This window comes from Pezoporus wallicus, unplaced genomic scaffold (genome assembly GCF_028554395.1).
Source record: "Pezoporus wallicus isolate ANWC-B61680 ecotype Strahan unplaced genomic scaffold, APGP_CSIRO_Pwel_v1 scaffold_7402, whole genome shotgun sequence".
NCBI lineage: Eukaryota > Metazoa > Chordata > Aves > Psittaciformes > Psittacidae > Pezoporus > Pezoporus wallicus.
Window position 1 is genome coordinate 4,755,375 of NW_026641037.1, and position 26,364 is coordinate 4,781,738.

General features: G+C 38.9%; 1 protein-coding gene and 1 long non-coding RNA gene across 2 annotated transcripts; one reads left to right on the plus strand and one right to left on the minus strand.

Annotated features, from left to right (window-relative positions):
* Positions 1-5,129: 5,129 nt before the first annotated feature.
* CPB1 (carboxypeptidase B1) lies at positions 5,130-25,614 on the minus strand. The gene is made up of 11 exons (XM_057421691.1): positions 25,484-25,614; positions 25,302-25,377; positions 23,548-23,672; positions 21,196-21,295; positions 19,628-19,729; positions 18,209-18,310; positions 15,843-15,953; positions 15,654-15,744; positions 14,745-14,947; positions 6,526-6,610; positions 5,130-5,362 (listed from the first exon to the last, which is right to left on the minus strand). Exons 1-11 carry the CDS (start codon positions 25,552-25,554, stop codon positions 5,175-5,177), a joined length of 1,254 nt encoding a protein of 417 aa, XP_057277674.1. The 5' UTR covers positions 25,555-25,614; the 3' UTR covers positions 5,130-5,174.
* Positions 16,854-26,364, plus strand: LOC130605882 (uncharacterized). Its single transcript, XR_008973815.1, has 3 exons — positions 16,854-17,013; positions 25,237-25,415; positions 26,085-26,364. It is a non-coding gene; the product is annotated as an uncharacterized LOC130605882 (long non-coding RNA).

Consider the following 26,364-nt stretch of genomic DNA (forward strand, 5'->3'; position numbering starts at 1 on the left):
AGTTGTGGGGTTTTGGTTTTCTTTTTTGTTGTTTTTGTTTTGTTTTGTTTTTGTTAGTAGCTTCCTGCATTAACACCCTCCTCGTTTTCTGTATGCGCTATGGTGGACGCTTGTGGCCCCTGCACAGTTTGGGCCTGGAGCAAGCAGCCCTGCTCCCTCTCAGCTCCCCTGACATGTTTCAGCCTATTGACAGCCCTCCGCAGCTCAGCCCCTGCTGCAGGAGGACCTCCACCAGGGCGCACCGAGTGCGGCCCTGCCCGTTGTTCACCTTCCCCTCACCAGACCAGTGCAAGCACTCTCTACACCCCGAGCTCCGCACTGCAGCCTCCCCTCTCATCGGCTCTGTCTGGTGCCGACGCTGCCACCACCGCGGCAGCCAGAGCAGAGCTCCCAGACCGGGCCCTGGCCCTGACCCTGACCCGAGTGCTCACCATCCCGCTCCCGCTGCCAACTGCCCCGCCACTCTCTCCTCGCCGCGCTCCCTGGAACGGGCTTTACTCGCTCCGAGAGGTGCGGTCCCTTCTGCCACCGCACCCTGTGAGTCCCTGCTCGCCTCAGCGAAGCTGCCGGATCCCGGGCAAGGCCTGGCCAGGGCTTGCCCCCTCGGTGGCTCGAGCCGCTTAGAACTGAGTCTCCTTCCCCTCGCTCCGGTGCTGAAGGCTCCTCTCTGGACCTCCACCTCGGCAAATCATCTTTCCTTGAAGAACTCCAGAGTTAAGCATTTTAGGTCATCTGTTACATGCAGAAAGAAAAGACATAGCCAAGAAAATGGGGTGCTCTGTTTAAAAAAGATGTGAAAAAAAAGTTTTAGATGTTTTGCAATATTTACCTAGTCCTTGGCTAAGCTGTGTATGTTCATTTATTGATAGCAAACTCCCTGTTTCCTGTAGTTGCAGACTTTACTGCAAGTAGACTAGCATCTTTCCGTAAAGGACAGGAGCACAATCCCATTCTTGAAAGGGGCATTAGGCTGTTTCCTCTCTTGGGGTATAAGACTATGTAGCTGTAATGAAGCTGTTCTGAGTGCAGTGGGGAGCACAGAGGCAACCTGCTTCAATGCACAGCCCACATCTGTCCTTGGGAGAATTGAAAGTGGCAGGAAGCATGCTGAGGCTGTGTGTCAGCCAAGCAGAGTTCAGAACAGGCTGCATCTCAAGCTTCAGTTTAATTTCTAGCAACAGTTTTTGAGGCACTTGAGTCCAGATCATTAAGAACAAAAGTTTCCTTCTCTGAATTACCACTGTGTGTCAGCAGCTGCTTGGGAACTTTGAGCAAACTTGGAACTATCTTCCACAGAAGCACGTGTTTAGCTCTTACACAACTGTTGGGACTTAGGCTGTTTAGTTTCATGTGTGAGTTACCTGCTTTATGTGTTGAAGAGCCAACAATTTGAACGTGCTGCCTTTGTTGGGCCTTTGCAACTGTGATCTGTACCAAAGGGACATTTTCTTCCAGAGTGGTCTGGTATCTCCAGTATCACTCCTGCGAGACCTGGCACGTGGACAGCACATTGTCTTTAAAACACTTCATCAGTTCTTACTCGCTTTTGTGTTTTGGAGGACTGAAATGAATTGACTGTTTCAATCTATTTAGCTAAACAATAGCTTAATACGAGAAAGATGGGAGCTTTTTGATGTGATTCTTAACCAAGAAAACACAATGTTCCTTTTTTATTTATCTAATTAAAGGAGCACTGTAAATCAAATAGAAAAAAATGAAATTGTTCCTCTCAGTCCTCGATTGACCTGCATCAGGCAGAGATTAATTTCACAGGGTCACAGAATAGCTGGGGCTGGATGGGACCACTCAGAACTATCCAGTTCAAACTCCTGCTCAAAACAGGTCACATAAAGCGGGTGGCATAGGGCCATGTCCACTCAAGTTTTGAACATCTCCAAGGGTGGTGACTCCAGAACAACTATGGGCAGCATGTTTCAGTGTTTGGGCATCCGCACAGTAAGAAAAGTCTCTTCTTCTGTTCATATGGAATTTCATGTGCTTTAACTTGTGCTGCTTATCTCTTGTCCTGTTGCTGAGCACCACGAAGAAGTCTGGCTCTGTCTTCTTTACACCCTCACATCAGGTATTTATGCATAGAGGTAGGATCTCCCTGATCTGATCCTTCTCCAGGGTGAACAGTCCCAGCTCCCTCAGCCTCTCCTTATATGAAAGATGCTCCAGTCCCTCAATCATCATTATGGCCCTTCACAGGACTCACTCCAGTGTGCCCTGTCTCTTGTACTGGGAAGCCCAGCACTGGACCCAGCACTCCAGATCTGGCCTCACCAGGGCTGAGGGGAGGGGAAGGATCACCTCCCTTGACCCACTGGCACCACTGTGCCTAATGCAGCCCAGGACACTGCTGGCTTTCCTTCTGATGAGTGAACATTGCTGATATTTCTTTGCTGCAGACTTCAATTCTTGACAAAATTCCAACGTATGTCAGTGCTGCAGAGTTATTCCCCTGTTTTTTTCATTTTTTTTTTTTACATAAACATGATAAGGGTTAAAAATATTGTTATATGCCACAACACTGCAGTGTAGGCCTGTAGTGTGCACAGTAAAGACTCAGCTTGAACTGCGCAGTTAAAGAAAATTCAAAACCACAGATTGTGATGTGATTCTATTTATATTTTAACATTGGTAAAATATTTACTGTTCCTTTATGGTTTTACTTGGTTTTAGAAAGCAAGAAAAAGATCCAGTTTGGAAAATACTGGAAAGTTTTCATTAGAACTGTTGAAAAAGTCTAACTTACAAATGTCAAAATGCACCTGAGTCATCTATATAATATGTTTTTATTTCTTTTCCTGTGTCTCTTCTGGTTTTCTGTAAGAGCTATTTCATAAGTGAGGGATTAGTTCCAGAGAGCTACAATGGTGTCTTTGCAAATATGTTATCAATCAGTTTTGCATGTGGATTTTCTATGTTTTTGAAAGCAATGCTGAAATTTGAAGCCTTTGCTTCCTCTCTGTGTTTTCTTTCAGTGCCTCTGCCCTATCAGCTTGCCAGCTTGCACAATGTCCTTTCCTGCTTAAATTTCTCTCCTGTATTCTTTGGTTTATGTTCCAAGCTGCATGGATGATATATCATGTTCAATTGCTCTTCTTCTCTGCAGCTATGTAATTTGACCAGAGGTGCTAGTGAGTGCCTTTTGTAGAGGAGGCACAGAAAGCTGCTTATCACTGCCTTGCTGGGATTTGACTCTGTGATTGTCCGAGCTACCAAATGTGTGCACCGTATTCTGCCTTGGGGTAACAGTTTTAAGTTAACTGGGGTAACCCTAACATCATTGGAGCTGCTGGGTGCTGTGACCTGCCACTCTACTGTATTTGCAACTGTGTGTTGCCTGCAGTGTTACAAAGAGCGTTCCTAGTAGTCAGTGATGCTGAGTATAAACAATTCACCTTCCAGTCGGTGTGAGGCCTGTGGTACCTTCCCAAATAATATAGTCAGGATAGTTCCTGAATGGTGTTGAGTACTTGGTTAAAATTAGCCAAAATCTTTTATATTCTAAGTAATTTATTTTCCTGCCCTTTGTGACATGTTTGGCTCTGGTGGCTATGTTCTGCCTGCATCTTGTGCTGTTTTCAGTAATACTGATTACCCTTCCCCTCACTTCTGTTGCAAACCATTATGACATGTCTTTTTACTGGTACGTGCTGCTTTCACACATGGATTGAGTTTCACCAGTGATCAAAACCAGATGGATCAGTCATGTGTGAGTACTAATTTAATCTGAGTGCTGCTGGGCTAATTGGAGTGGGCTAGTGGATGCGTTCCTTTCTTTTTCTTATACATAAATGAAAGTGTAATTTTAAATTGGACCTTGTCTTTCTGTTTCACTCTACAGAGAAGGGGCAAAAAAGGAGAACACATAGTTTTTGAAAGGTCTGAATTTGGTGATTTTCTTGGGAGAACCATTTTCTCTATAAGATGCATTTCATGGGCTATGTTGGGTGCACCAGCTAGGGACCTGCCAGAAGTAGTGCTAATTCCAGGAGTAGCAACAGATAGTGGAAATCTCTGTTCAGAGCTTCCAGCAATGGAAGGGAGATAGCCATGTTCTGTGTTGTCATAAGGTTTTCCCCTGTCTTTCTGCAGAGTGTGTCCTGTATTAGCTAAGCTCTAAACAGCATTAAACACATTTTCTGCAGCTGCATAAGAAAGCTGCCCAGAGTGGCTATTTATCACTCATACTCTGACCCACTCAGACCCACATTACCTGTACAGAAAACTGATCGGGAGGGGATAATTCTTTGCAGTTTCTCATGAAAGAAACAGGAGGTTGTGAATGCTCCATCCCTGGCAGTGTTCAAGACCAGGTTGGACGAGGCCTTGGGTGATATGATTTAGCGTAAGGTGTCCCTGCCCACGGCAGGGGGGTTGGAACTAGATGATCTTAAGGTCCTTTCCAACCCTAACTATTCTATGATTCTGTGATTCTATGATCAGACTTCGTCTTCACAGCTGTTTACAATTCTTCCACTCATGACAGCAGGAACATGTGGGACCCCAGGAAGTACCAGGACTCTGAGAATATTTTGAGAGGTGCTGTAGTGAGTGTGAGAGCCAGAAATGCTGGGTATTTTATAGCATGATTTGTGTCAAGTCTTGGTCTTTAGAACTAATAGTAATTATAAGCTTCAGCGCTGAGTTCAGATCAGACCAGCAGTGACCTCAGCTCCAAGCTAGTTTTTATGGATGGGGCAGATTCAGGGTAGGTTTTGAGAAAATTCACGACAGCTAACATAATTTTAAAACTATGTGATGTGAACTTTCCCTTGCTTCTGTTGCCATTAAGGCAGTAAATGGTTGGATGAAAACACATTTATATGAATAACCTAGCTGATTTCATTCTGTTTGGCATTCAGGCTGTATAAGTTTTAATACTCTGCCCATCTGTTGTGTGTAAAGATAATTTTAATCATTAAGGCAACCTTTACCTTAAGTTGATTAAGCTTCTTATGTTCTTTCTTTTTAGACCCCCCCTGACTATATAAGTTGCCTTAATAAAAGATTATTTCTCATGACAAACTTCTGTTAACCTATGATGGACTGAGGATATGAATAAGAACATTAAGTAATGAGAAATAGAATTCTATTGTTAGGGAAGAATACAAAGAAAGGCATCTTTGAATAAAGCCTTCTTTAATAGATTTTAGAACTCCATTCTAATACAAGTGCTCAAGGACGTAATTAGCAATATATTTAACAGCCAGTAAAGTCTCTTCACAGGTTGGCTTTATCTGAGATTCAGGGAGAATAAAACCATATCTACCAGTGTCTCGGAGCTCAAAAGTGAAAGAGTACTTGATGCCTTGATTGTAAGCCCAGTCATCGGAGCCCCCTGCAGCAGGATCTGTTGATAAAGAAATAAAATAAAGCTTAACTGGAGAAGTGTGGCTTCACATTGAAACGTGATATACTTTGGAGTCAAGTCACGTAGCCAGAAATGCAGAAAGGAATATTGGGTGAATTGATCGATTTCTCCTGCTCATGGAGAAGTTTTTGTGATTTTAGGCCATTTGTGAGTTTCGTTCCAGCTGATAGTGCAACCAAATGCAAACCAGCTAAACTGCTCCTCCTTGTTAATACTGTGGGGAGACCATGGGAGGAAAGTGTAAGGAACAGGAGAATGGCAGGCTTGCATGGGGTTGTTTAGAAATATTTGGTATCAGAAGCAAATACCCTCTCACTGAGTAGGTCATACAGATCTGTAAAGAACTGCGGATCCGAGGCACCAACTCCATCTTTTCTTCTAGACAAAAGGTATCCTCCCTTTCCAGTACTTAGGAAAAATGAAGGCAGTCTCTTTCACTAAGGAAGGAGCCTCCAGAATTCCCAAGCATCACCAAAACTTTCTTAAAGGAACAATCTCCATAAATATTCTAAAAACTGGGAGAAACTGGTTTTTACAGGTTTTAAAAATGAAGGGAAAAGAAATATGGAAAAGAGATTAGTTTCCATATTTAAGTAAATGAAGAAATCTTAGATATAGAAGATACTAAGGTTCCAGAAATCTAGATGTGGCAACCTCAGCTCGCCTTTTGACGCTGCAAGGGCCAGATCCTGACAGCTGAGTTCCCAAGAAAGGTAGAAGAATGGAATCATAATTAGTGTGTTTCTCAGACTGTAATACAGCGTAAAAGAAATAATTATGTGTGCTGCTAGAGTGATTGAAGCCATTCTTTAGGATTCACATCATCTTTTTACTTTGACTTGGAGATACTGGAAATGCAGAAAATCTCAGACTTTTATGTTTAAATCTAAGCTGTGTATGCTTTAGGAATTCATGCTGTGCACATGAATTCCTACATGCTTTACCACATCACTTTATCTTCCAGGGGTCACATGTTCCCTGGTATCCTTAGGAATATATCATCTTGTATTTTAGAAATGACAGATGCCATACATTCCTTTGAGTATGTGCATGTGAAGCAAAAAAGAAAGAGGAACAAATCACTAGAAAACTGCAACTGCATTTAGTAGTCTTAGCACTTAATATAGATGGGTATTACTTACAGATTGTTGCAGCTCCTGGGCCATATGTATATTTGGTATTATACAGACTGGTCAGCTGTTTGGTTGCAGCACGAGCAATAGATTCCTATAGGAACAGAATGATAAATGCAGATTTGCAGAAGCTGTCTGAGTGAATCTCAGCAAGTACATCAAGTATACTGAAAACCCATGCTTGGAAGTGTTTATTTGAAAACTGTGTTTCACCTCTTGGTATGACTAGATGTCAGTAGCTGACAAGGCACAGCTTGTCCTGTTGTGAAAAGTTTCTTAGTAGAGAACTTGTTCCTCAGGCTTTAATGGAGTATAGTCCGCTCAGTATATTGCTGCACTAATGCAACAGTCTGCTGCATAGTCCAGCAGCATTTGGATAGGTAAGGTGACAATAGGTGAAAGGATTCTCTATACTTAGAAGAAACCTGCACAAGATTAAAACTAAATAAGGAATCTTATTGAGAGATACGAGAATCTTAGAGAATAGTAATAACTTGGTACATTAAATTACGAACGTACAATAGTCTTTCTTTCTATTCTTGCAGCTATAAATTTAGAGTCAGCTTAGTCAGTGGAGTTGAACTCTGATACAAGTGGAAGCAGATTAAGGTCTTATAAATATTAACAGCCAGAAAAGGCATAAATTACTCTGGAACCATATGTAGTCTCATTAATTTAAATTAATTTCCTGTGCACAGGGACTCCCTCAACTCCCACTGATTTCAGTGAGGGTTGGATCATTCCCATCAATAGTACTGTAAAGCTTTGTATGTTTGCATTAAGGAAAATTACAGACTTTTCTTTGGATCATGTGGCTTTTCAAGTTCTTCATTATACAGCATGTTGGTAATAAAACATGAAAACTATTACTAACAGATGATAAATATGAATGATTTTTGAAAGCAGATGTTCAGCATAAGAATAAGCAATGGATTGCCATATCTTTCTTTATAGCTTGCAGCTGAATGGCTCACTATTCCAGGATATCCTCAAGCATGTCTTTCTCTGTAGGTTATACTTTGGAAGATATATCATAAAATATTCTCTGTTCATCTGTATGTTGCAAGTGTTCCTCTGAATTCCTGAAGATGTGTTTAGAAAATCTTAGTTAAGTGAGAGAGCTTTTCAGCTTCTACAGAAGAGCATCAAAATATGTTTGTATTAGCACAGGCGGCCTACTTTACTGCAGAACCGCAAATGTTTCCCCATTCCCAAATATTGGATTTTGAACATTCTAGAATTATAGAAGTTTGATCCCATAGGAATTAGGAGTAGGAATTTATAGCTGTTTAGTACGTTAAGAATATTTAAACAAGGCAGACCAAAGAATATTTGAAGCTTATAACACAGTGTTACAGTGTCTCCTGTAACACTGGCTGTAACTGAAGGTGAGGCTTGATTCCTGGCCTCCCCATTGTCCAAACACAAGCAGTTGTAGGACGAATGTCATTGCTTTGCATTTCATAAGCATGGATTCAGAGTAACTGGGGGAGCTGAGCGCTCTCCAGTGTTGGTTGGTTGGTGTTTTAATTCCTTAACAAGCTGATTTTCTAAAATCAATAATAATTTTTAACACACATTGAGGGAATTGTAGGGGCTATCTGTTAGTAATACCATGTTTTCTTCAGTCATCTTTTGTCTATAATATATACATTTAATCAGCAGCTGAGATTAAGTAAAATTTTCATTCAACAGTAAATGGATTTTTAAATGTCAAAACTGATTTTTCCTCTTTTCAAATATATGCAAACTGGAAATCAAATTTGGAAAGATAGTCTGATACTACGTATGGATCTGTTGGTGACTAGGGTTTGCTTTCTCTTTAGTAAAATGCACAGTAGGGACAATAGAATACCAGAGATGGTCTTTGGGAAGAATAGGGCATTCCTTTCACTCAGCTGCCAGATGATGGCTTTAAATCATACCAGAAAAAGATTTTTTATTGTTGGCCAGGAAATTGTAAAAAGAGAAATCTGTAGAAAGAGCAGTTGAGATTTCCAGCTGTTAAGAGCATGGAATCCAAATAAACAACTTCCTGAAGCTCTCCAGGTTGGAGAGTAAGGTGGTATTTTAAATGACCCTCTCTAAGTGAAAAGCATGACTGAACATTTATGACTTCATCAAGAAAAGAAACTTTATCAGAAGTTCTGGTATCTGATTTTTTTTCCTTCAAGTGACTTACATTTGTTTCCCTAATAGATTTATAGTCTAAAACCTGAAAGTAAAAAAAATACTTCAGCTTTAGAGGAACTAAAGTAACCTCTCACTACTAATAATGTAATCTAAACCAGCAATAATAATAAAAAGTAAGTAAATACTTGTGAGTATAATTCAAAATATGAGGAAAAATTTTTCATTGCTTTTTTGTTTTAAGATAGCACAATTACTTCAAACCATCCATAAAAAGAAGTAACATGGAGATTTATGGAGGTGTATATAAGTAATGCCCAACATTTCCTAAAAGGAACAGTGATATTTAGCTTTTGAAAAGCAGTTTGGATTTTCAAGTCTATGTGTTTTTTGGAATACAGATGCAAGGAGAAACCTCGTTATCTTTTTTGACCTTTGAAGCTACTCTTTGCAGCTGAGTGATTTTCTAGATCTCTGCAGTACTGGCTTAATGGAATTATTATGGTTGGAGTTTATTTGGTTGTTGGTTTGGGTTTTTTTTTACTGTTAAGAATCCCCCTGTTACAAGGAAAATTTTGCTGAGAGTTATGGTAGCAGAGACACAACTGGTGCCCTGAAGTCCTAGAAATAACTCCAAATTTATACGTTGTAACTGGGGACAGAAATGGCTTTTCAGGGTCTGACTTGCAGCAGAACTTGTGAGCTGGTTATTGCAGTAGAAGGTAGTGTTCCCTGCACTGATCACCCATCTGTTTACACAGCAATTACTAGTATTTATCTTTTGTACAGAGTGCATGGGCCAGTGAGACAGCAGAGTTGTGTTCTTAGTTGCCATTATCTTACATAATTCACAACCTTTAAACCTATTTTTTTCAGTTATTAGCCTTTAATGAAAGATATGTTTCTGGCCTCTCTCACTACATCTGGAGGTTTGAACTAAAGATGAATTATCAGGCTAACTGTATGTTAATGGGTAATTTTTTGGGGAGCATCTCCCTCATTTTACTTTTGTATCATCAGGCTAGGTTTGCCAGCATATTGTGGCTGATTAGAAACACTTCAGGGATGTTGATTATGCAGCTGCTGCATATGAAAAACTCCCTTTGCCCTCGTAGTCTGACAGTGCTCTGGGGAAGCCTCTTCACTGATTGACTGGACCTCTTGCTCTCTTCGCTTCCTGGACTGCAAACTGATTTGCCCAAGGCTGAAAACTGTATTTTCACTTTACCTTGCTCTCATATGCTACTTAAGTGACCCTCAAGGAAGATCTGAAAATGTGGTATTTGCAAAGTTGAAGCTAAACTTCTGAGGCTTCTTGTTTTGCCAATAAAACAGACTCCTCTCCAAAGTGTCCATGACTAATGTACAATTTAGTTCACTATTCTGTTGTTGCTTATAGTTTAGCATGTCCCCCAGGAGTCCAGGGAATCCAGCCAGGTGGAGAACTTTAGTATGAAACTTTTTTTTCTTTGCAAGTCTGTTTCTTTATGGCAGTCTCACGGTGCTTAAGAAAGCAATCCCAGGTGAGAGGCTTTCCAGTGTGATTTAAGGTGATTGTGCCCTACACCTCTTTGGAGACTGCTGTCTTTCAGCCTGATTCATACAAGAGCTGCGTTTGAAAGATGCTACTACTAAACCCCATCCTTTTCATAATTGTAAGACTGTCAGTACAGAACAATTCTGTTGTGGATATCTGTTGTGGTACATTTGGTGGAGGAGCTGTGAAGCCAATTCCAAATGATGCTTTTCTGCCCACTTTCCTGTTTGTTGCGCTTCCCAGTTGACTTTAACAATATTCACTTATAACAAATACTATAATCACAGGAGTTTGCAACAGGACAGGTGCAACAAAAGCATAGGTTGTAACTCCTCACTGATATGTCTGACTCTCTTAGGATTTTTCCTCTTCAAAAATTCTTACCAACAGGTCATCATATGTCTTAAAACACATTTAGGACTTTGCTCCCAGGTGTCAGGTTAAGTAATCAGACTGATAATCAGGAATTTATGCAATGTATTTGAAATTCGGTCTTCCTGCAGGCTGTACAGACTCTGGGCATATCTCAGCTTTCTACCATATCCTATTTTAAGCATTCAAGAGGAAATGAAATGATAGACCAACCTGATGCGAAAGGTGAATTTTGGTGAGCTGAAACAATAAACAATGTGGCCAGTATGCATTAAAATGATACAAGCTGAAATATTGTATCTAGAAAATTATTTTGGGTTGTAAATCAATATTCTGCAGATTGCTAAAGTAAAATAATACACATACTTTAATCTGACAATGAGGTTGAGCTGGCTGCAGACATGTATTTGGTACCGAGTTTGTTGTTTAACTGAGAGGTGGAATTGAACCTGGAAAGGAAGGAAGGAAGGGCACAATGCACATTCCTCTGCTCTATCAAACCATAGTTCAGAGCCAATTTAAATACAAACAAGAAATGATAAAGCTAGATAAAGCTGAAAATGAGGAAAGCATAGGGTGACCTAGTAGGAAGCTAAGGCCAGGATATGAACTGATTAAAAACAATTAAATGAACTGTTTATGACAAGTGCAATTAAATGCAGAATATCTTATTGCAAGAGGACGAAAATGTAGGTAGTAAAATAAAGATGAAAATAATGTTTTTGAGGTGTGGAGAGATACTGGTCTTGCCAAGCATGTTTTTTAATTTAAAAAAATCTACTGCTTCTGTTCTCTGTAGGAAATGGATTCAACTGTGTGTTCTGTGTGCAGGGTAACACTCCGGGGTATAGTAAAGAATGAGTCAAGAGGATTATGAAGGAGGCAAAATGTGATTCACCAAAAGGAGTACATATTTCTTTCAGGGTGTCATCACAAGAGTATTGTGTAACTTCTGAGAAATTCCTGACCTAGATTTTTCTGTCTTGGGTGTTTTTATTTTTGTTGTTCAAGTATTGTTTGGATAACAGTGAAAGTTTTGTGCAACACCCCTGGGACAGGGGTGGGAAATGACAACCCTGAATAAAGGGAGAAAAGTTTTAGGAAAATCCTTGGGAGTTGTGGGGTTTAAATCCTCAGAGATCCTCTTGCATCTAAGAAGAGTTGGAAGTTGTGGAAAGGAAGAGACATACATGACTTTCATCATGTTTTACACCCCAAGGCTGGAGGTGGTTGAGGGATAGTTCTAATCCCCAACACCAAATAAGTTGGAGGTTGTTCTGATTTGCTATGGCAATGCAGTGGAACATAAAGCATATCTCAGATTCTCAGATTCTGTTCTACTTGAGAAACCAAATCCAGAATGGTTTTATATTTTCTGGTGATTTCTTGAAGCTGTGAACAGATAAAATCTTTTGAGCCCTAAGGACATGCTATTCAGTACGCTTGCAGGAAAGGAAGGTTACAAGCATTTGCTAGATCCTTCTTTTCTGCAGACTTAGTGACTTCAATATGAAATTACTCAGTTTTTGTGCCCTTCTTTATCTCAGACACTGGAATATAGCTTAAGCCCCATGCTATCGTGCTACCTTTAATTAAATACAATGAAACAAAATCTTGTTAATGATAAGCAGACGTGAGGTTTTTCTTTAAAAGATAAAGATAAGAAAAAGATAAGAAATCACAACTATATTTCCTTTAATTTATTAAATCTGTCAGGGTAAAAATAATATCTGAGATAAGATAATAGCAGTATAAATTTTGTTTCCTCAATGAAAAAAAATATTTATGATCCTTTTATTTGCCCAAATGATTTCTGTTAAAATTTGAGATTCTCATTCTTCAGCATTTTTCTAAATTCTGAATCTAGACAGAACTTTTAGTCATGAAACACGACAATTGGAATACAAAATAATACCTCTCTTTGTAGCGGTCTCATTTCAAGCAAGTGCAGTTGTTATTTGAAAATCTTAAATTTTCTTTAGTTGCAGCTTAAATGAATATGTTTTACTTATTTAAAGTAACCTGAAAAGCTGCACTTTCGAACCTGACCCAGAGCCTGTTGAAGTCAGTCTTTCTATTTAATTGACTGACACTGGAATGAATTAGGCTCTTTCTCTTTAATTATAACAACTACAAGCAGTGTTGTTTGGGTGATGTTCTGATCTCATGCTCCAAAAGAAGCATTTTTGGCAAGAAATCTTCCCACGTTAAAATCAAATATCGCACAGGTTGAATAGCTCTGTGATTCTGCTATCTTTTTGTTGGGATCACCAATAGAAGAAATATTTCCCCTCAATTAATACATGAAAAACACTCATAAGGTCACCTTATTGTGATTGTGAGATTTGTGATTACTTTGTAGTAGAAAATAATGGAACTCCCTCTGAAATCATTTTGCCTGGTTTAAAATATAAGATAAAGTGATGTTGGACAGACTAACTTTAAAAGTGAAATCAAATGGTTGAAGGGAAATATATAGCCTGCATTCCTGAGCTATATTTTTTTAATGCTGAATGGTAACAGCAGAATTGTCCTCTATGGCAGGAAAAGAGAGTTTTTATTGATAACAGTTGTAGAACCTTAGTATGGGTGATTCACTAAATTTTACTGTGTATTAGAATAGAATCTTGCTAGTTTGAAATTTTAATTTAACAAAAGAATTTGAAAACCTTGCAAAGCACATAGGTTCTTTCTCATTGTTAAGGTTTGTTTTAATAATGAGCTATCAATGTAAACTTTTTTCATTTAATAGTGTGACAAACGTGCTGTACTTCTAGTTATGTTTCATCACATTTGCTAGTGATTCAAAAAACTGGGCAGAATGTCATGCAAATCTTTAACACATGGGAACTTTGTGATATTGACAACAAAGCAGCTTCAAGAGTTTTGTGTTATTTTATTACTGTAGACTGAACTGCAGTGTGTAAACTGAAGCTTTTGTAAAAATTTAAGATAAGAAATTACTACAGTTCCCTGGAATAATTACAATTAAAAAGTTTCTCAAATATAAATTAAAAAAGCAAAATTTCATCTTAATTTAATCCTCTCTTTTCATATGTAAAAAAAATGTAGCAAGAAACTTCACTGTTGGCTCCAGTTTGTATTTGTGCTTCAGAATCAAGACATCTACTTGGGAGCACTCATAAATCTGTCAAACCTGCACAGCAGATCAACACTCTGTGTTGTTGCCTTGGACTTTTGGCAACATCCAGGAAAGAGGGGGAATCAAGATTTGTTTGTTTTGTCTTGCTGTGTTGTTTTCCCTGCCAACAACTTCTAATTGCTAATATGCCAGAGAAATGAAGTAATTTTATTATTCATTGTTGATTTCTGGCCTTATAAAATGTTTACAACTTTTATAGACATTCTGTTTTTTAAGGATAAAAAACCCTCACCATATATATCTATATGTATTTTCTCCAGACTATTATCTTACTTAAATGGCATTAGAGCATGGCCTTTCTCTAGGGTGAATAAAAGAGTTGTTGTCCTTCAAAACACCACATTCATCCTTTCCTCTTCCAAATAAAAGGTGTGTTTGAATCAAGGCCTGTTTAGAAAGGCCTCAGAGCTGAAACATTTTACCTAACTGTTCTTAAACTAGCTGTTTTATAATCTGTTTTTAGTTATACTTCTGACAAAAACTGCTTTGTTGTCCTGAACCTGTATCAACAGGAGTTTCACCATTTTACTTCAATGAGAACTAAGGTTGGGTAGGAAGTGGTAAACAGAGATCCTTATCAGCTTTTAAGGATACCAGTTCAAGTCATTTCATAGTTATTACAGTCTGTCAAGCTGTTAGCTTGACTTATAGGGCATAATTCTTCTATATAATGTATTAAAGCTACATACACAGCCACCTCTTGAGTCAGGAGGAAGCAGTGCTGCACAGCATATAGTGGATTTCTGTATAGCATGACTGGAAGACAGACCTGACCTTGTGGAAAATTCATTTTGTATGGGAAATTAAATAAGTCTCTTAAGTTTCTCCTGTGCTTGAACTATCTTGAAGCCATCATGGTTTTCCCTTGTTCTTGCTGTGAAAGACTGAAGTATTTTCAAAAACTGGCAATACAGGTTCTTTCCAGATGTTAAAGGATTTGCTTGAAGTTAAATGGACCTAAAGAGTAAGTGATGTTTTTTTACTTACTCTTTTCATTATGTCAAAATGACAAAGAAAGAGACTTACCAGTTCTTCATAATTCGATGGTAAATTGTAAGTATATGAATAAGGAAACAGTAGCAGCTGGGAATACGAGTGAATCGTCAAGTATGCCTTGATTGTAGAAAGGTGTTCACGAATAAAATCAGCCACAGCCTTGGTCTCCTTTTCAGACTCAGGTGCAGAGCCACAGTAAGTGGAATCACAGGGGTTGTCTGAGGCCCCAAGTGCTGGGAAGGAAGTTGAATTTATTAAGTATTTAATGACAAAATTTTGTTGTTAGGAGAGTCAGGTTACACTGCTTTTGTAGATAAGCCTTGGAAATCCTACTGACAAATGTGCCATATCAGAAAGGATGTTTTATTGCATAGTTAAGACCCTGGGCAACATGACAGCATTGAATAAATATGCCCTGTATAGTGTGCGTAGTTGGAAGAACATGTATATTGATGTAAGGCCCTATGTTATGTAAGTGATTTGGGATATTGATTTGCTTCAGTACTTAACATATCTCCCCCATTTCTCAGGTGCTTCCAGGAAGCAACCAAGTGAAACCACTCAAAAGAGACCCCTCTCTACCTAGTGAAACCAACTAAAAGAAAACTATTCTGGTTTCTGTTCTGAACTCATAGAAGTGTGTGTGCATATATATACATGCATATGTGTGTGTAGACGTGTGTGTATACGTATATATGCACATTTGTGTGTATATATATGTTCATAGAAGTAGCCATACCGATGATGCTAGTAATAACCAAAGTCTGTTTTTTGCCCAAGACTACTCAAAAAATTGAACACAAGCTACTCTACAATGCTATACTGGTAGTGTTCACTCAAGCTTGAGCTGGACCAACCACAGGGTAGGGAAAATCCATAATTAATTATCTTGGTTATTTCACCTATGATCACTTGCAGCTATTGTTAGGAGACACTTACTGCACCAGCCAGCATTAAAATTCCTGTTGAGATCTGTCCCAATACAAAGGCTACGAGCATTTTTAGAGCGTGTCTTTCTCCACATGCGGTTCTGAAATAGAACGGTGAAGCACAGATCAAAACTAAGAAAGTGCTCTAACAGTCGGCTTTTGCAGCAATAAATCTCTTGAGGAAGAAGAATGTACTTACGTTTGTCCAAGTGTAAATGTAACCATCAATGTTAACAACAGGCAAAACATAGAAGTCCAAGCTGTTGAGAAGTGTGGTCAGGACAGTATCTGTTCCATAGGTCTCAACAGCCTAGTTAGAGAAAAGTTAGAGAAGTTAGAGAAAAGTAGAAAAAGATTATGATGCCTTCACAGAGCTGTATCTTCCATGTGATTTAAAGGCCTGGGTCTGAATTGGGAATTAATGAATGTGGTGGTCAAAGTCATCCAGGTCACTCTACCACATGAGATGGCAGCTCTCTGGTTATTACATATATTTAAAGGATTTACACTGACTCAAACCACACTGCTGTTACAAAGCCATCTCATTCTCATAGATAAATTATATGGTGAGGCAATGTCGATTTTGAGCAGGATAAAAATTCACCAAAAAGATATTTTTGTCTATTAGTTTCTTTTTTTACGGACGAAGTTTCTGTCCATATATTCTCTCTACATCCTGTCACCTTAAAGGTTTGGATTTAATTTATGTGAGAAGGAAAAAATATTTTTTTATATCTGTGTTGCAGAAAATTTTCAGCAGTAACCAGAATTATAGAGAATATTTCCAAAGAACATCCTTACACATTGCCAGTCATAATGCTGTGGATGCACATATTCATAAGGAGGCAGATTTTTCTCTGTGCTTTTCTAGACACATACATCAAATAACAACCATAACTCTTGCCATAACTTGTATATCATGACTGTTCATGGCCCAGTGTTTGTATGCTTGTTTGCAGATTTATATCGGTGGCGAGGGAGCATGCAGTGATCATGGAAATTTGCTCTGTTTCTTTTACACAGACATAAAGGACAACACAGGGAGCAATGCAATAGAGAAAGGCATCTTTTGTCCTGTCACTAGCAAGTGGGAAGGTCATATGTAGAAGCTAGAAAAGATGTTTTAGATTACTAGAACTTACTTTTTCCTGGTTTTGGTTTGCTTGCTTGTTTGTTTGTTTCCTGCTTGGTTTTGGGGGAAGATATATAACAATCCACCCCGCTCATGTTTTTCTGTGGTGTTTTTTTTTACTTTGATGTCTAGAAGCAATCCCAAGTGAACCGTTGATGACGTTCAGAGGACTGCACTTTTAAAGCACTTCTGCCTATCCACACTTGGATCCACTGAGCAGAGCCACTGCTGGTGTCAGGTATACCCATGAATTAAGTGACCAGACAGTGAAAATGACAGCTGTAGTGACGTGAATTGCTAAGAGAAAAATGTTAGCACATACTGTCTGCAGCCTTATTAGGGGATAATGAAATCACATTCCCATTGACTCCACTGAGATGTCACTTTCAATTTCCACTGCTCCCTGCACAAAACCGCATGGCTAGCTGATAAGACTGAGATTATACTTGCCACCAGTAAATGCCTCTGCCAGCATGGCTCACTCATGTAATGTGGCTTTCCTTGGGTTTTAAATCCAAGCTGCTGTTTCCAGGTTTGTTGTTTGGTTTGGGTTCTTTTAGTAGGTGTTGTTTTTTGGGTTTTTTTTTTTCACTCTTCAGGCAGGAACTCTTAAAAAATTTGAGATTCAGCCAGAAAACTGTTCTGCTAAGTTGATCGATCTTCCCCCCCACTGAGGGGGAATATACCTCTTCTTATGCAGCATGCTGCATGTTTTTTTCTACAAAACCAATCTCTCCTCGCCACCTGCTTTAAATTGGTGGTGAGGAGTAGGAAAAGACAAAAGAGATAAAATCGCTTAATTCAAGGCCTAAACTATCCCAGCCTGAAGTGAAGGTACTTTTACCTGTGTAGTTCTGTCCTAAATATGGTTTCACCATTCCATGCAACTTGAAGTGACAGCTCAAAGGGATGTGTATGCATTTCCCTCTTCCTGAGTGAAATTTAGGAAGCTTCATATATAGTCGTCTTCCTCCTCTTTTGGGTACATTTGCTCAGTGCACTCTGTGCTTAGCTGAGGGCAGGTTTCCACCCTCTCTGTTGCCTTTCAGAGTAAAGCTGGTTGCAGGGTATAATACAGCACCTAATGCTGTAGGAAGATGGCTGTTCTGATGTGCATTCAGGTGCTTTCTGATGTCCCCTTGAATTTCCTTATTCTCCTTATATAGAGAACATGACTATGTTTATAGCGTTACTTGACCTGTTTGCTTGTCTCTTACACATGCTTTTAGGTAGTCTTAAGCTACTGAAAGATTACAGGTCCAACCATTAAGATCTGGTTTAAGTAGATACACCCTAACCATATGATGTGCAGATAGGTATTTAGAGGTAAAAAGTTAATCTGCAGTGGCCTCAGCTCCTACTGCTCACTTCAGATTTTTTTTTAAACACGGTTGCATTTTTAAAATTGTTTTTTCATCATTAAGCTCACTGACTTCTTTCACAAACCACTGGCAGAAAGCAGGGGTGATCCACTCTCTTGCATGGAAACCACAATCAATAAAGATGGCCTTCTTATTTGGACCACTTTTTCCCACCTAGAAAACAAAAAAAAACAAACAAACAAAAAACCACCAACCCAAAACAACAACAACAGCAGCAAAACCAAACAGGTATTAAACAAAATAATTCGTATGCAGAACAAGTCAGTCAGCTTCCTGACCTAAAAAGTCAAACTTTATACAAATACAGCATTCCTTGATTAAATTGAAACCTATAGGATGCTCTATATGTAGCTGACCATGATTTGCGCTAAAACAATAGATTCTTAATAATTTAATTTTTATTAATGTAGAGATGCTTTTTCCTCAATTATTTGATTATTCTGCACTGTTGACTTATTGTACTGTCTCTAAGATCTAATCTTGCTTGCTTGAATGATGATTATTATAAATGCTTATGCAGTTTTGGGCAAATAATCTTTATCCTTTCACCTTTAAGTCATTGCACCTTATTTATTCACAAGAGTTACACCAAAAAAATAGCCATGGTTTAACCTCAGCCAACAACTAAGCACCATGCAGCCACTCACTCACTCCCTCCAAGGCAGGACAGTGGAAGACAGAATTGGAAGGGTAAAAGTGAGAAAACTTGTGGGTTGAGATAAGAACAGCTTAATAATGGAAATTAAAAAAAAACAACAAACACAACAATGAGAGAGCCATAAGTCCCAAGGAAGACAAGAGATGCAAATGAAAAAAATTGCCCATCCAATCCCTGAGTGGCAGCCCCCCTAGCTAACCTTCCCCCTAGTTTATTGCTGAGCATGATGCCGTATGGTATGGAATATCCATTTGGTCAGTTGGTGTCAGCTGTCCTGATTGTGTTTCCTCTCAACTTACTATGCACCCTCAGCCTGCTTGCTGGCAGGATGGTGTGAGGAACAGAAAAGGCCTTGATTGTGTAAGCACTGCTCAGCAATAACTAAAAGACCTCTGAACTATCAACACTGTTTCCAGTACAAATCCAAAACATAGCCCCATACCAGCTACTATGAAGAAAATTATTGCTACCCCAGCTAAAACCAGCAGAGAATTACATTTCATGAAGATACAAACAAATTTGTTCCCTGTTGCTAGAAAGACTGACATTTATAGATCCTTTCAGGGTAAATGTGTTTACAAAACAACAGATGGAAAGAACATAAAGGTAGATGATCATTCAAACAGCTCTTAGGAATTTGATTGGATTTATATCTTTGAACTTCTAATAATTCATTATGCCCCTTTTAAAAGGTGTTATATTTTCTGCTAAATATATAATACTAGCTTAGCATCATTGGTGGTTTAATAGACATCAGAATCTTGGGAGGTTAATAGAGAAGAAGCCTGGCACAAAGAAATCTAAGCACTTACTTTGAGAAGGTAAATTGACCGTCCTTCGTATGTTTCCCCAATTACACTGCGAGAGACAAGGTCTGGGTTCTGAGCAGCAATATCAGCAGTCCAAGCAGCTATCTGTTCAGTAAGGAGGTTAAATTTACTTTTGCCTCTGTTCCTCATGTCCAGGCTAATTAATTCACAGACTTTAAGCCAGAGTGTGTAACTTGACCTCATATTTAATAGTTTGTAGATTTCCAATAATTAATTACAACTTGTACTAGAGCTATATGTCTGAATTAAGATTATCTAGCATGAATTTCTCTAAACCTGTCATTGGAGTATGGCTACTGGATTACAATAGCCTTTGAATGCTGATCCTATATACTTCTAACCTTGTCACCCCTAAAACTCTCTTAACAAAAGAAAACTTTTTCTCATTAAGTTAAATAGATGGAATGCCTTAAATCTTCTATATGTTGTAATGTTTTCAGTGTATGGCTTTTATTCATCATCACTTTTGAATTACTGACAGAAGTTCTGGGCAGGGATTTGTAGGAACAGTCCACAAATGCCAGATACAAAAGAATTAATATCTCCTTAATTCTATTTATTATTTAAGGGAAGTAATAACAGCCTTTATTATCTTAACATTGGAGCAGATTCCCTTTGTTACAGTTGCCTTCAGAAGCTCACAAAGAATGTTGTCACATCCACACAAAAAAAAACATTTCATACCCAAAGAGCTATCTAGAAACTAAGAAAAATACAGGAAGCAGCAGACAGATCTAGACAAACTGGCCAGGAAATACTGGAAATAATGGTTAACATTATGGATGTTACTGGGTTTTTTTTGTATGCCAGTAAGCTTTACAGAGTCAGAAATGTTCTTATTTTTAAATAGCCTTGTAAAAGGAGAATTTTATTTTTGTTGTTTCTTAGGAGAATTGTGGTGGAAGAAAATTGATTACTTCTGTATATGCTTTATAGATACCACCTGGAAAGGAAATACATTTTCTTGTCTGAAAATGTAACGGCTGCTTCGTGGGCAATGATCATCACAAAAATTAAATATTTTTGCAAGGAAAGACTTGAAAGGGAGATTGTCATACTTTTAAGTGTAAGAACTGTGATGCAGTGCATGGTAAGGGGCCACTGCAAAGATGTGAAGAGTGACATGGTCAAGATTACGTGACAGGAAAAATAAGCATGTCTGTGAAAAAAGCAGGGAGGAGGCAAGACTTGTGGAAGATGAAGAGCTAGAACTGGGACAGGGAAAGAAATCAGGTGTTTTAGCAGAGGAGATGAGAGAAGGAGTGAAAAGGGAAAAACAAATTAGTAGTGAAGCACGTCAGGCTGGTCATTGGATTTCTGACAGTTGCTTTGCAGCGCTGGGAGCAGAAATAGAGGAAATAGGTGTAGGGGCATTGGTTATACAGATTACCCAAGTAATGAGCAATAAAGAAAAAGAGGAAGGAGAGTTTGGAAAAGGAGTTATCGTATTAATGTATGCAACAGAATAAGAAGAGGGAAAAAGGCTGGAAGCATATCAGAAGCCATTTTGAGCACAGGGGTTGATAAAATGGTAAACTTCTAGACTTTACCGTTTCCCAGTTGTTGTACTTTTCATAGCTGTGTCCGGTAGTACGAGCTTTACTGTCAAATTGGGCATCCAGTGCAGCCTGCAGGTTGTCGATCAGAACTCTGCAATAAGGCACCATGAAAAGTGTAAAGAGAAACATAAAATTTGCTAACAGGGGAGTAAGCAGCAGGTAGACATTTCAGGGTCTTCCTGGAATTAAGGCCACATAGATTGTGAAGTGAAATGTGGGGTGTTCGATTTATGCCCTTGAAAATAAGATACATTAGGTTCAAGTTTCAACTTACGTTGTGTCTCAGCCTTCCCACCAGAATGGTCAGAGAGCAATAGGTTCCTCCAAAGTAGCACCTGCCTACTTACTCCCATACTAACAAACCTCCTGGGTGGCAACAGTTTGGTTTAGGAAGACCCAACCAAGCTTTCAAAGTTTAGGTGTGGTTTAATAGCTCTATTGCAGGTAACATTATCCATCCTTCAAGCTACTTTACTGCATGTGAGTTGGTCTGTGAAAGTAGAACACACAATGGCAAGGAAACCCCAGTATCCTGTCTGGTTAGATTGGAACTCTACTGTTCATTTTTCTCTGGGGCTGACACAAAGGCACAGCTCATTGTTGAGCGTACTCTTGATGACCTTTTGCTTATATTTCAACCTTGGCTATCAAAAAACTGAAGTCCTCTTGTTTTTCCAGTGCTTGTCTTAACATTTTTACAAATCTTACTGATCCAGGATATGTCCTTGATCACTTGTGATTTGGATAGAAGCAAGAGCAGGAGGCCAGTTTGAGAGACACCACCAGCCTTCAGAACAAACAGTGCAGATGACTACATTGACATGATGTCATGGCACTGCAGCTGCACTTCAAAAGAATTGTAACAGCTTGGGTTGTCACAAGGACGCTCCACTCAGATTTGTCAGGGACGCCTTCCAGACATTATGGCCTTTGTTGCAATCAAAAGATTTGTGCATGGACCTGAGGGAGTTCATGAATATTACAGGAAAAACTAACAAATGTACAGTAACTCCTCCTTAGCCAAAAAGGAAATTCCACCGAAACTGGATTCCTGTGCTGTATGTGGGATGTGATATTATTAAAAATTATTTCTTCTAGAGTGTTTTTAGATTCTGTTCCCCCGGTGGCATCCAAATAAGACATGGTTAACATGAGGCCAGTAAGCTTAGGGATGGATTATCCTCAGATTTAGCAGACTGTAAAAGCCATGTTTCATGAAAACTGTGTTGTGTCCAGTGAAGGAGTTTGGTCTAGTGGCAACAACAGTGGAGCTGAGAGACAAAAACTCTCCATTCAGCCAAATGAAGTCATGAGAATTTGATCACGTAACACTGACTTTCAGTGTCTGAATACATGACATTGACAAAATATCCATTACTCATTGAAGAAGCCTGATAATCAAGCTGGGCTGAGCCAATCTGCAATGCTCAGGTAGAGCTAAAAGAAGAATGAAGACAGACAACTCCCCTCCACTTCAGCCCAAAGTCAACTTCTAATCTATGGTTAAAGCTTAATTGGAAGACATGAAGTAGAAGCAGTTGGCTGGTCCTGCTCTTTTCTCCTTATGTTCTAATTAGTGCTGCTCACTACAATGCTTCTGTTCTCAGGGGTGTTTAATGCAGCAGTGTGATCTGTTTCCTCCACTTAGGCTACAGTTGTATTCAGTCACAGAAACTCAGAGCTCTTTTACTTCTGGGTAATATACTTGTGAAATATTTAAGCCAATTAAGAGATCTCTCACTGGAGAATCCTTGCCATGTATCTGCTTGAGTGAGCCCAAGGCTGTCCTGGGAATCTGTTCTCCCCACTGTCTTAGTTCTTCACCTGGTAGCTGTCTTCTCTTTGTCACAAGTTGGGGTTTTTTTTGCCCCTCTAGCTGTTGTTCTGCAGCCTAGAGAACTCAGTGGGGATCCCCTCATTATGGTCCCTGGGGCTCATCATTTTCTGGCTTCAGTTCCCTGATACTATCATGCAAAGCTACCTGGTGCACTTTCTGGCTCTTTCTAGACCTTTGCTGCATTTTGTCTTTAGTGAGAAATCTTCCTTTTTCCCTCCTTTAGTCCAGCTTTGTGTACCACAATGAGCTTTCACCTCCGGGAAATTCCTGGTAGTAAGTCTTTGCTTCCTCTCTGTTACGTCTACCAACATTTCACCTCACCCCTTAAGCAGAGCAGGTACAGTTCATTTGAACAGCTGTGGGAAAGCTGAACCCAGAAGAAGCATCCGCAGGTGCGATGAAGTCTGTGACAGGGAGATAAGCTGACCAACATGAAAAGATCAAACACATTTTCCCCAGTATTTAATTTCCTTCTACTTAAAATACGGTAGTGAGAACAAACATACCTGTACTCCACTCCATTTTCTTGCAAAAGATCTTCAACCTCAAAAGACTTGTCAGCTTCAACTCGGAAATCCACTTGCATTTTTGGCCTTACCAGTGTGACAGAGTCTGGCTGCCAAAAGTCAACCTGAAAGAAGACCAAAAGAATACATAAACAAATAAATACATACATATGACTGTTATTTTTAGGTGGGCATATGTGTGATGGTGATGTTGACTATGCTTAATCTACTGAATTTCATTCATATCCTGTTACACTGACCTAACCTTGCTTGCCAAAAACACCAACCTAAATTTTAACTGGAAATAGATTAAGAAGATTTTATTAGGCCCTGCAATTTATGTGGCAGAGTTCTGCAAATGGCAGTGACAGTTTCACAAATGGGAAGTATTCTGTAGCATCAGAGTGCATACAGACTTGTGAGTATAACTATCTTTACAGCTTCTTTCATTCTTTGGAGGTTTTGCATATAAGCATTAGACAAAAGTGGGCTCCTTACTCAGTAGCAGAGGGATGCTATGTGAATATTTTACATAAATCATCTGTGAAAGACTGTTGTCTGCATGAATGCCTATAAGACTCAATTCACTAAAGTCGGTATGAGGAACCTGTATCTTTGGAAAGTATTTAGTTCTGGGTGGAAAAATGACAGTGCTATTACTATTTGACGTATTTTTGCTGAAGTCGGCTTCCAGACCTCAGGATTTAGTGCCTTATTAAAGGCCAATGAAAGCAAAGCTGGCTTGCCAACCTAATGACTTTTCAGCCTTTCATCTCATGAGTGCAAAGAAAATTGGGGCCGCTGGGCATATTCATGAACTATGTGTCTTTGAGTGAGATGGCTCTTCCAGGATATACTACTACATCAGTCCTGACTGATTGCTTTGTGTAACAATGGTAGTTCAAGGATCCTTTCTTTGTTTAAAAGAAAACAAACAATCCCTTTATATACACACTTAAAAGCCAGCATGGTATATTAATTTTCTTAATATTGGCAGCATCATTGCAATAGTATATACTTCTGCAGAATACTGTTCCAGCATGCTGTACTAGCCTGTTGATGATAGTTCTCCACATCTGTACTTCGTTAAAAATACCATCCTTTTATCCTACAGATAATGGTGTCTTTTTCACCAACAGCTATTTTGCAACATCAAAGCTGAGGAGAAATATTAAAAACACATTTGCTGTCTTTATTGTTTTTCTCATGTCATTGTGTCATCATATATTTACTTCAAGGTCAGTAAGAAAGATGCAACTTGGTTGGAGAGAAAGGAAGCTTTAATGGAAAGTCAGAGAAGAAAAGATGACATGAGAGACTAGAGGTCAAAGAAAAGTTAATTTGTTGGGAGTAGGGATTTTTATATTATTTACATGAGCAAAATGTTTTGCCTGTAATGGTAAAAGTTCTGGTAGTTGGAATTTCCATGTTTTATCTAATGTGTTCTTGACAACACACTGAACACAGCTTTTCAGATTAACTTATTCTATTAATAAATTATGGTGGACACTTTGATGTTTGGACTGGGGTCACCAGGCTTTCTAGGAAGGTATTGGAATGTATTTGTAGTGCTCTAGCTTTATTACCTTGCCCTATTCTTTCTGAATAAACACTTCAGCTGACTTGAATGGTATCAAGATTAGGTCTTTAACTCAGTAGCATGGTTTCGTTTTTTTTTTTTTTGCTAAGATATATGTTAGTTGAACAAAAGGAGAAACGTTCATTTCAAATACAATATAGCCCATGTTCTTTACCTGCATGTTGTTGCTAAGGGATTTGATGATTTCCACCTGCTCATCATTCTGCAGAATCACACGAAACACCTTTTGCCTGAAAGGAGAAAAGAAGATTGGAATTGAAACAGGTAAGTCAATTGAAAGGCTTTTGCTCATGCAAAAGAATTTGTGCAGATATAAAACCTGATGTCTGTTCTTACCTATCAAAGGCAAGATCCTGCAGGTCAGCAGAAACAGCTGCAGCACCTATGAGAACCAAGAGCGCCCACATTTTTTTTGTGAAGAAAATTCAGTTCTTCTATGCTGCTTTTATAACCTGTTTTGTCCTGCTTTTTATCAATCATATATCAGAACAAGCCACTGAGCAACTGATAGATTATTCCTTTGGCCTCGTTTTATGTGTGTACTCTTTATGATGTGTGTTTTACTCCACACCTGTGAAAACAGCTGAAAGTCTCAAGGGGGACTGGCTACAGAATCTTGCTATTGGGCTGTATAAACTCTTGGTATAAGAAAGTGAATTTAATTTACTTTGTTCTTTTCTGTTGGATGTGAATTTTGAACACTTCCCCCATCCCCAAACCCCCAAATGTTTGGTTGCTGAATTACAGGCTTTATAATACTTCATTGTTTCTTTATGTAGTGGTAGATGTCTGTGAGATGTTGTTGCAGTGTAAATGGTCTAAATCACACAGAATTATCCATTTTTCTGAATGATATGGGGCTGACTGACAAAGGAAGAGGAAACACAATTGGGATGTACCATTTATCCTTTTTTTTTCTTCACCTCCAACAGAAAAGTCCTGAAGTTGTTCTTTGCTGAGCCATTTCACTGAAACTTCTCGGGTGTCTACAGAACTGAGAGTGTACAAACTTCCAGTAACAGTGCAGTGGTGCTTATATTCCACATATACTGTAATAATAATCTTGCATATTCTCTAATCACATAAGGATCAGAGGCAAATATCTTAAATTAAGCGTACATGTAGGCCAAGAAGAGTATATGAAATGTAGTCATACAAAAGCATTTTTAGATTTACCTTTCATGTTGTGCCTAAACTATCTGAGAAACAATAGTGTG

Bases quoted from the DNA above. Each gene is read 5' to 3' on its own strand.
- CPB1 (XM_057421691.1), bottom strand. From the start codon at position 25,554: ATGTGGGCGCTCTTGGTTCTCATAGGTGCTGCAGCTGTTTCTGCTGAC. The intron at 15,954-18,208 runs GTCAGTGAGCTT...TTCTCTAACTAG, and splicing joins GCCAGTGGTTTGTGAAAGAA to GCTGTTGAGACCTATGGAAC. The intron at 15,745-15,842 runs GTAAGTACATTC...GTTCTATTTCAG, and splicing joins ACATTTACACTTGGACAAAC to AACCGCATGTGGAGAAAGAC.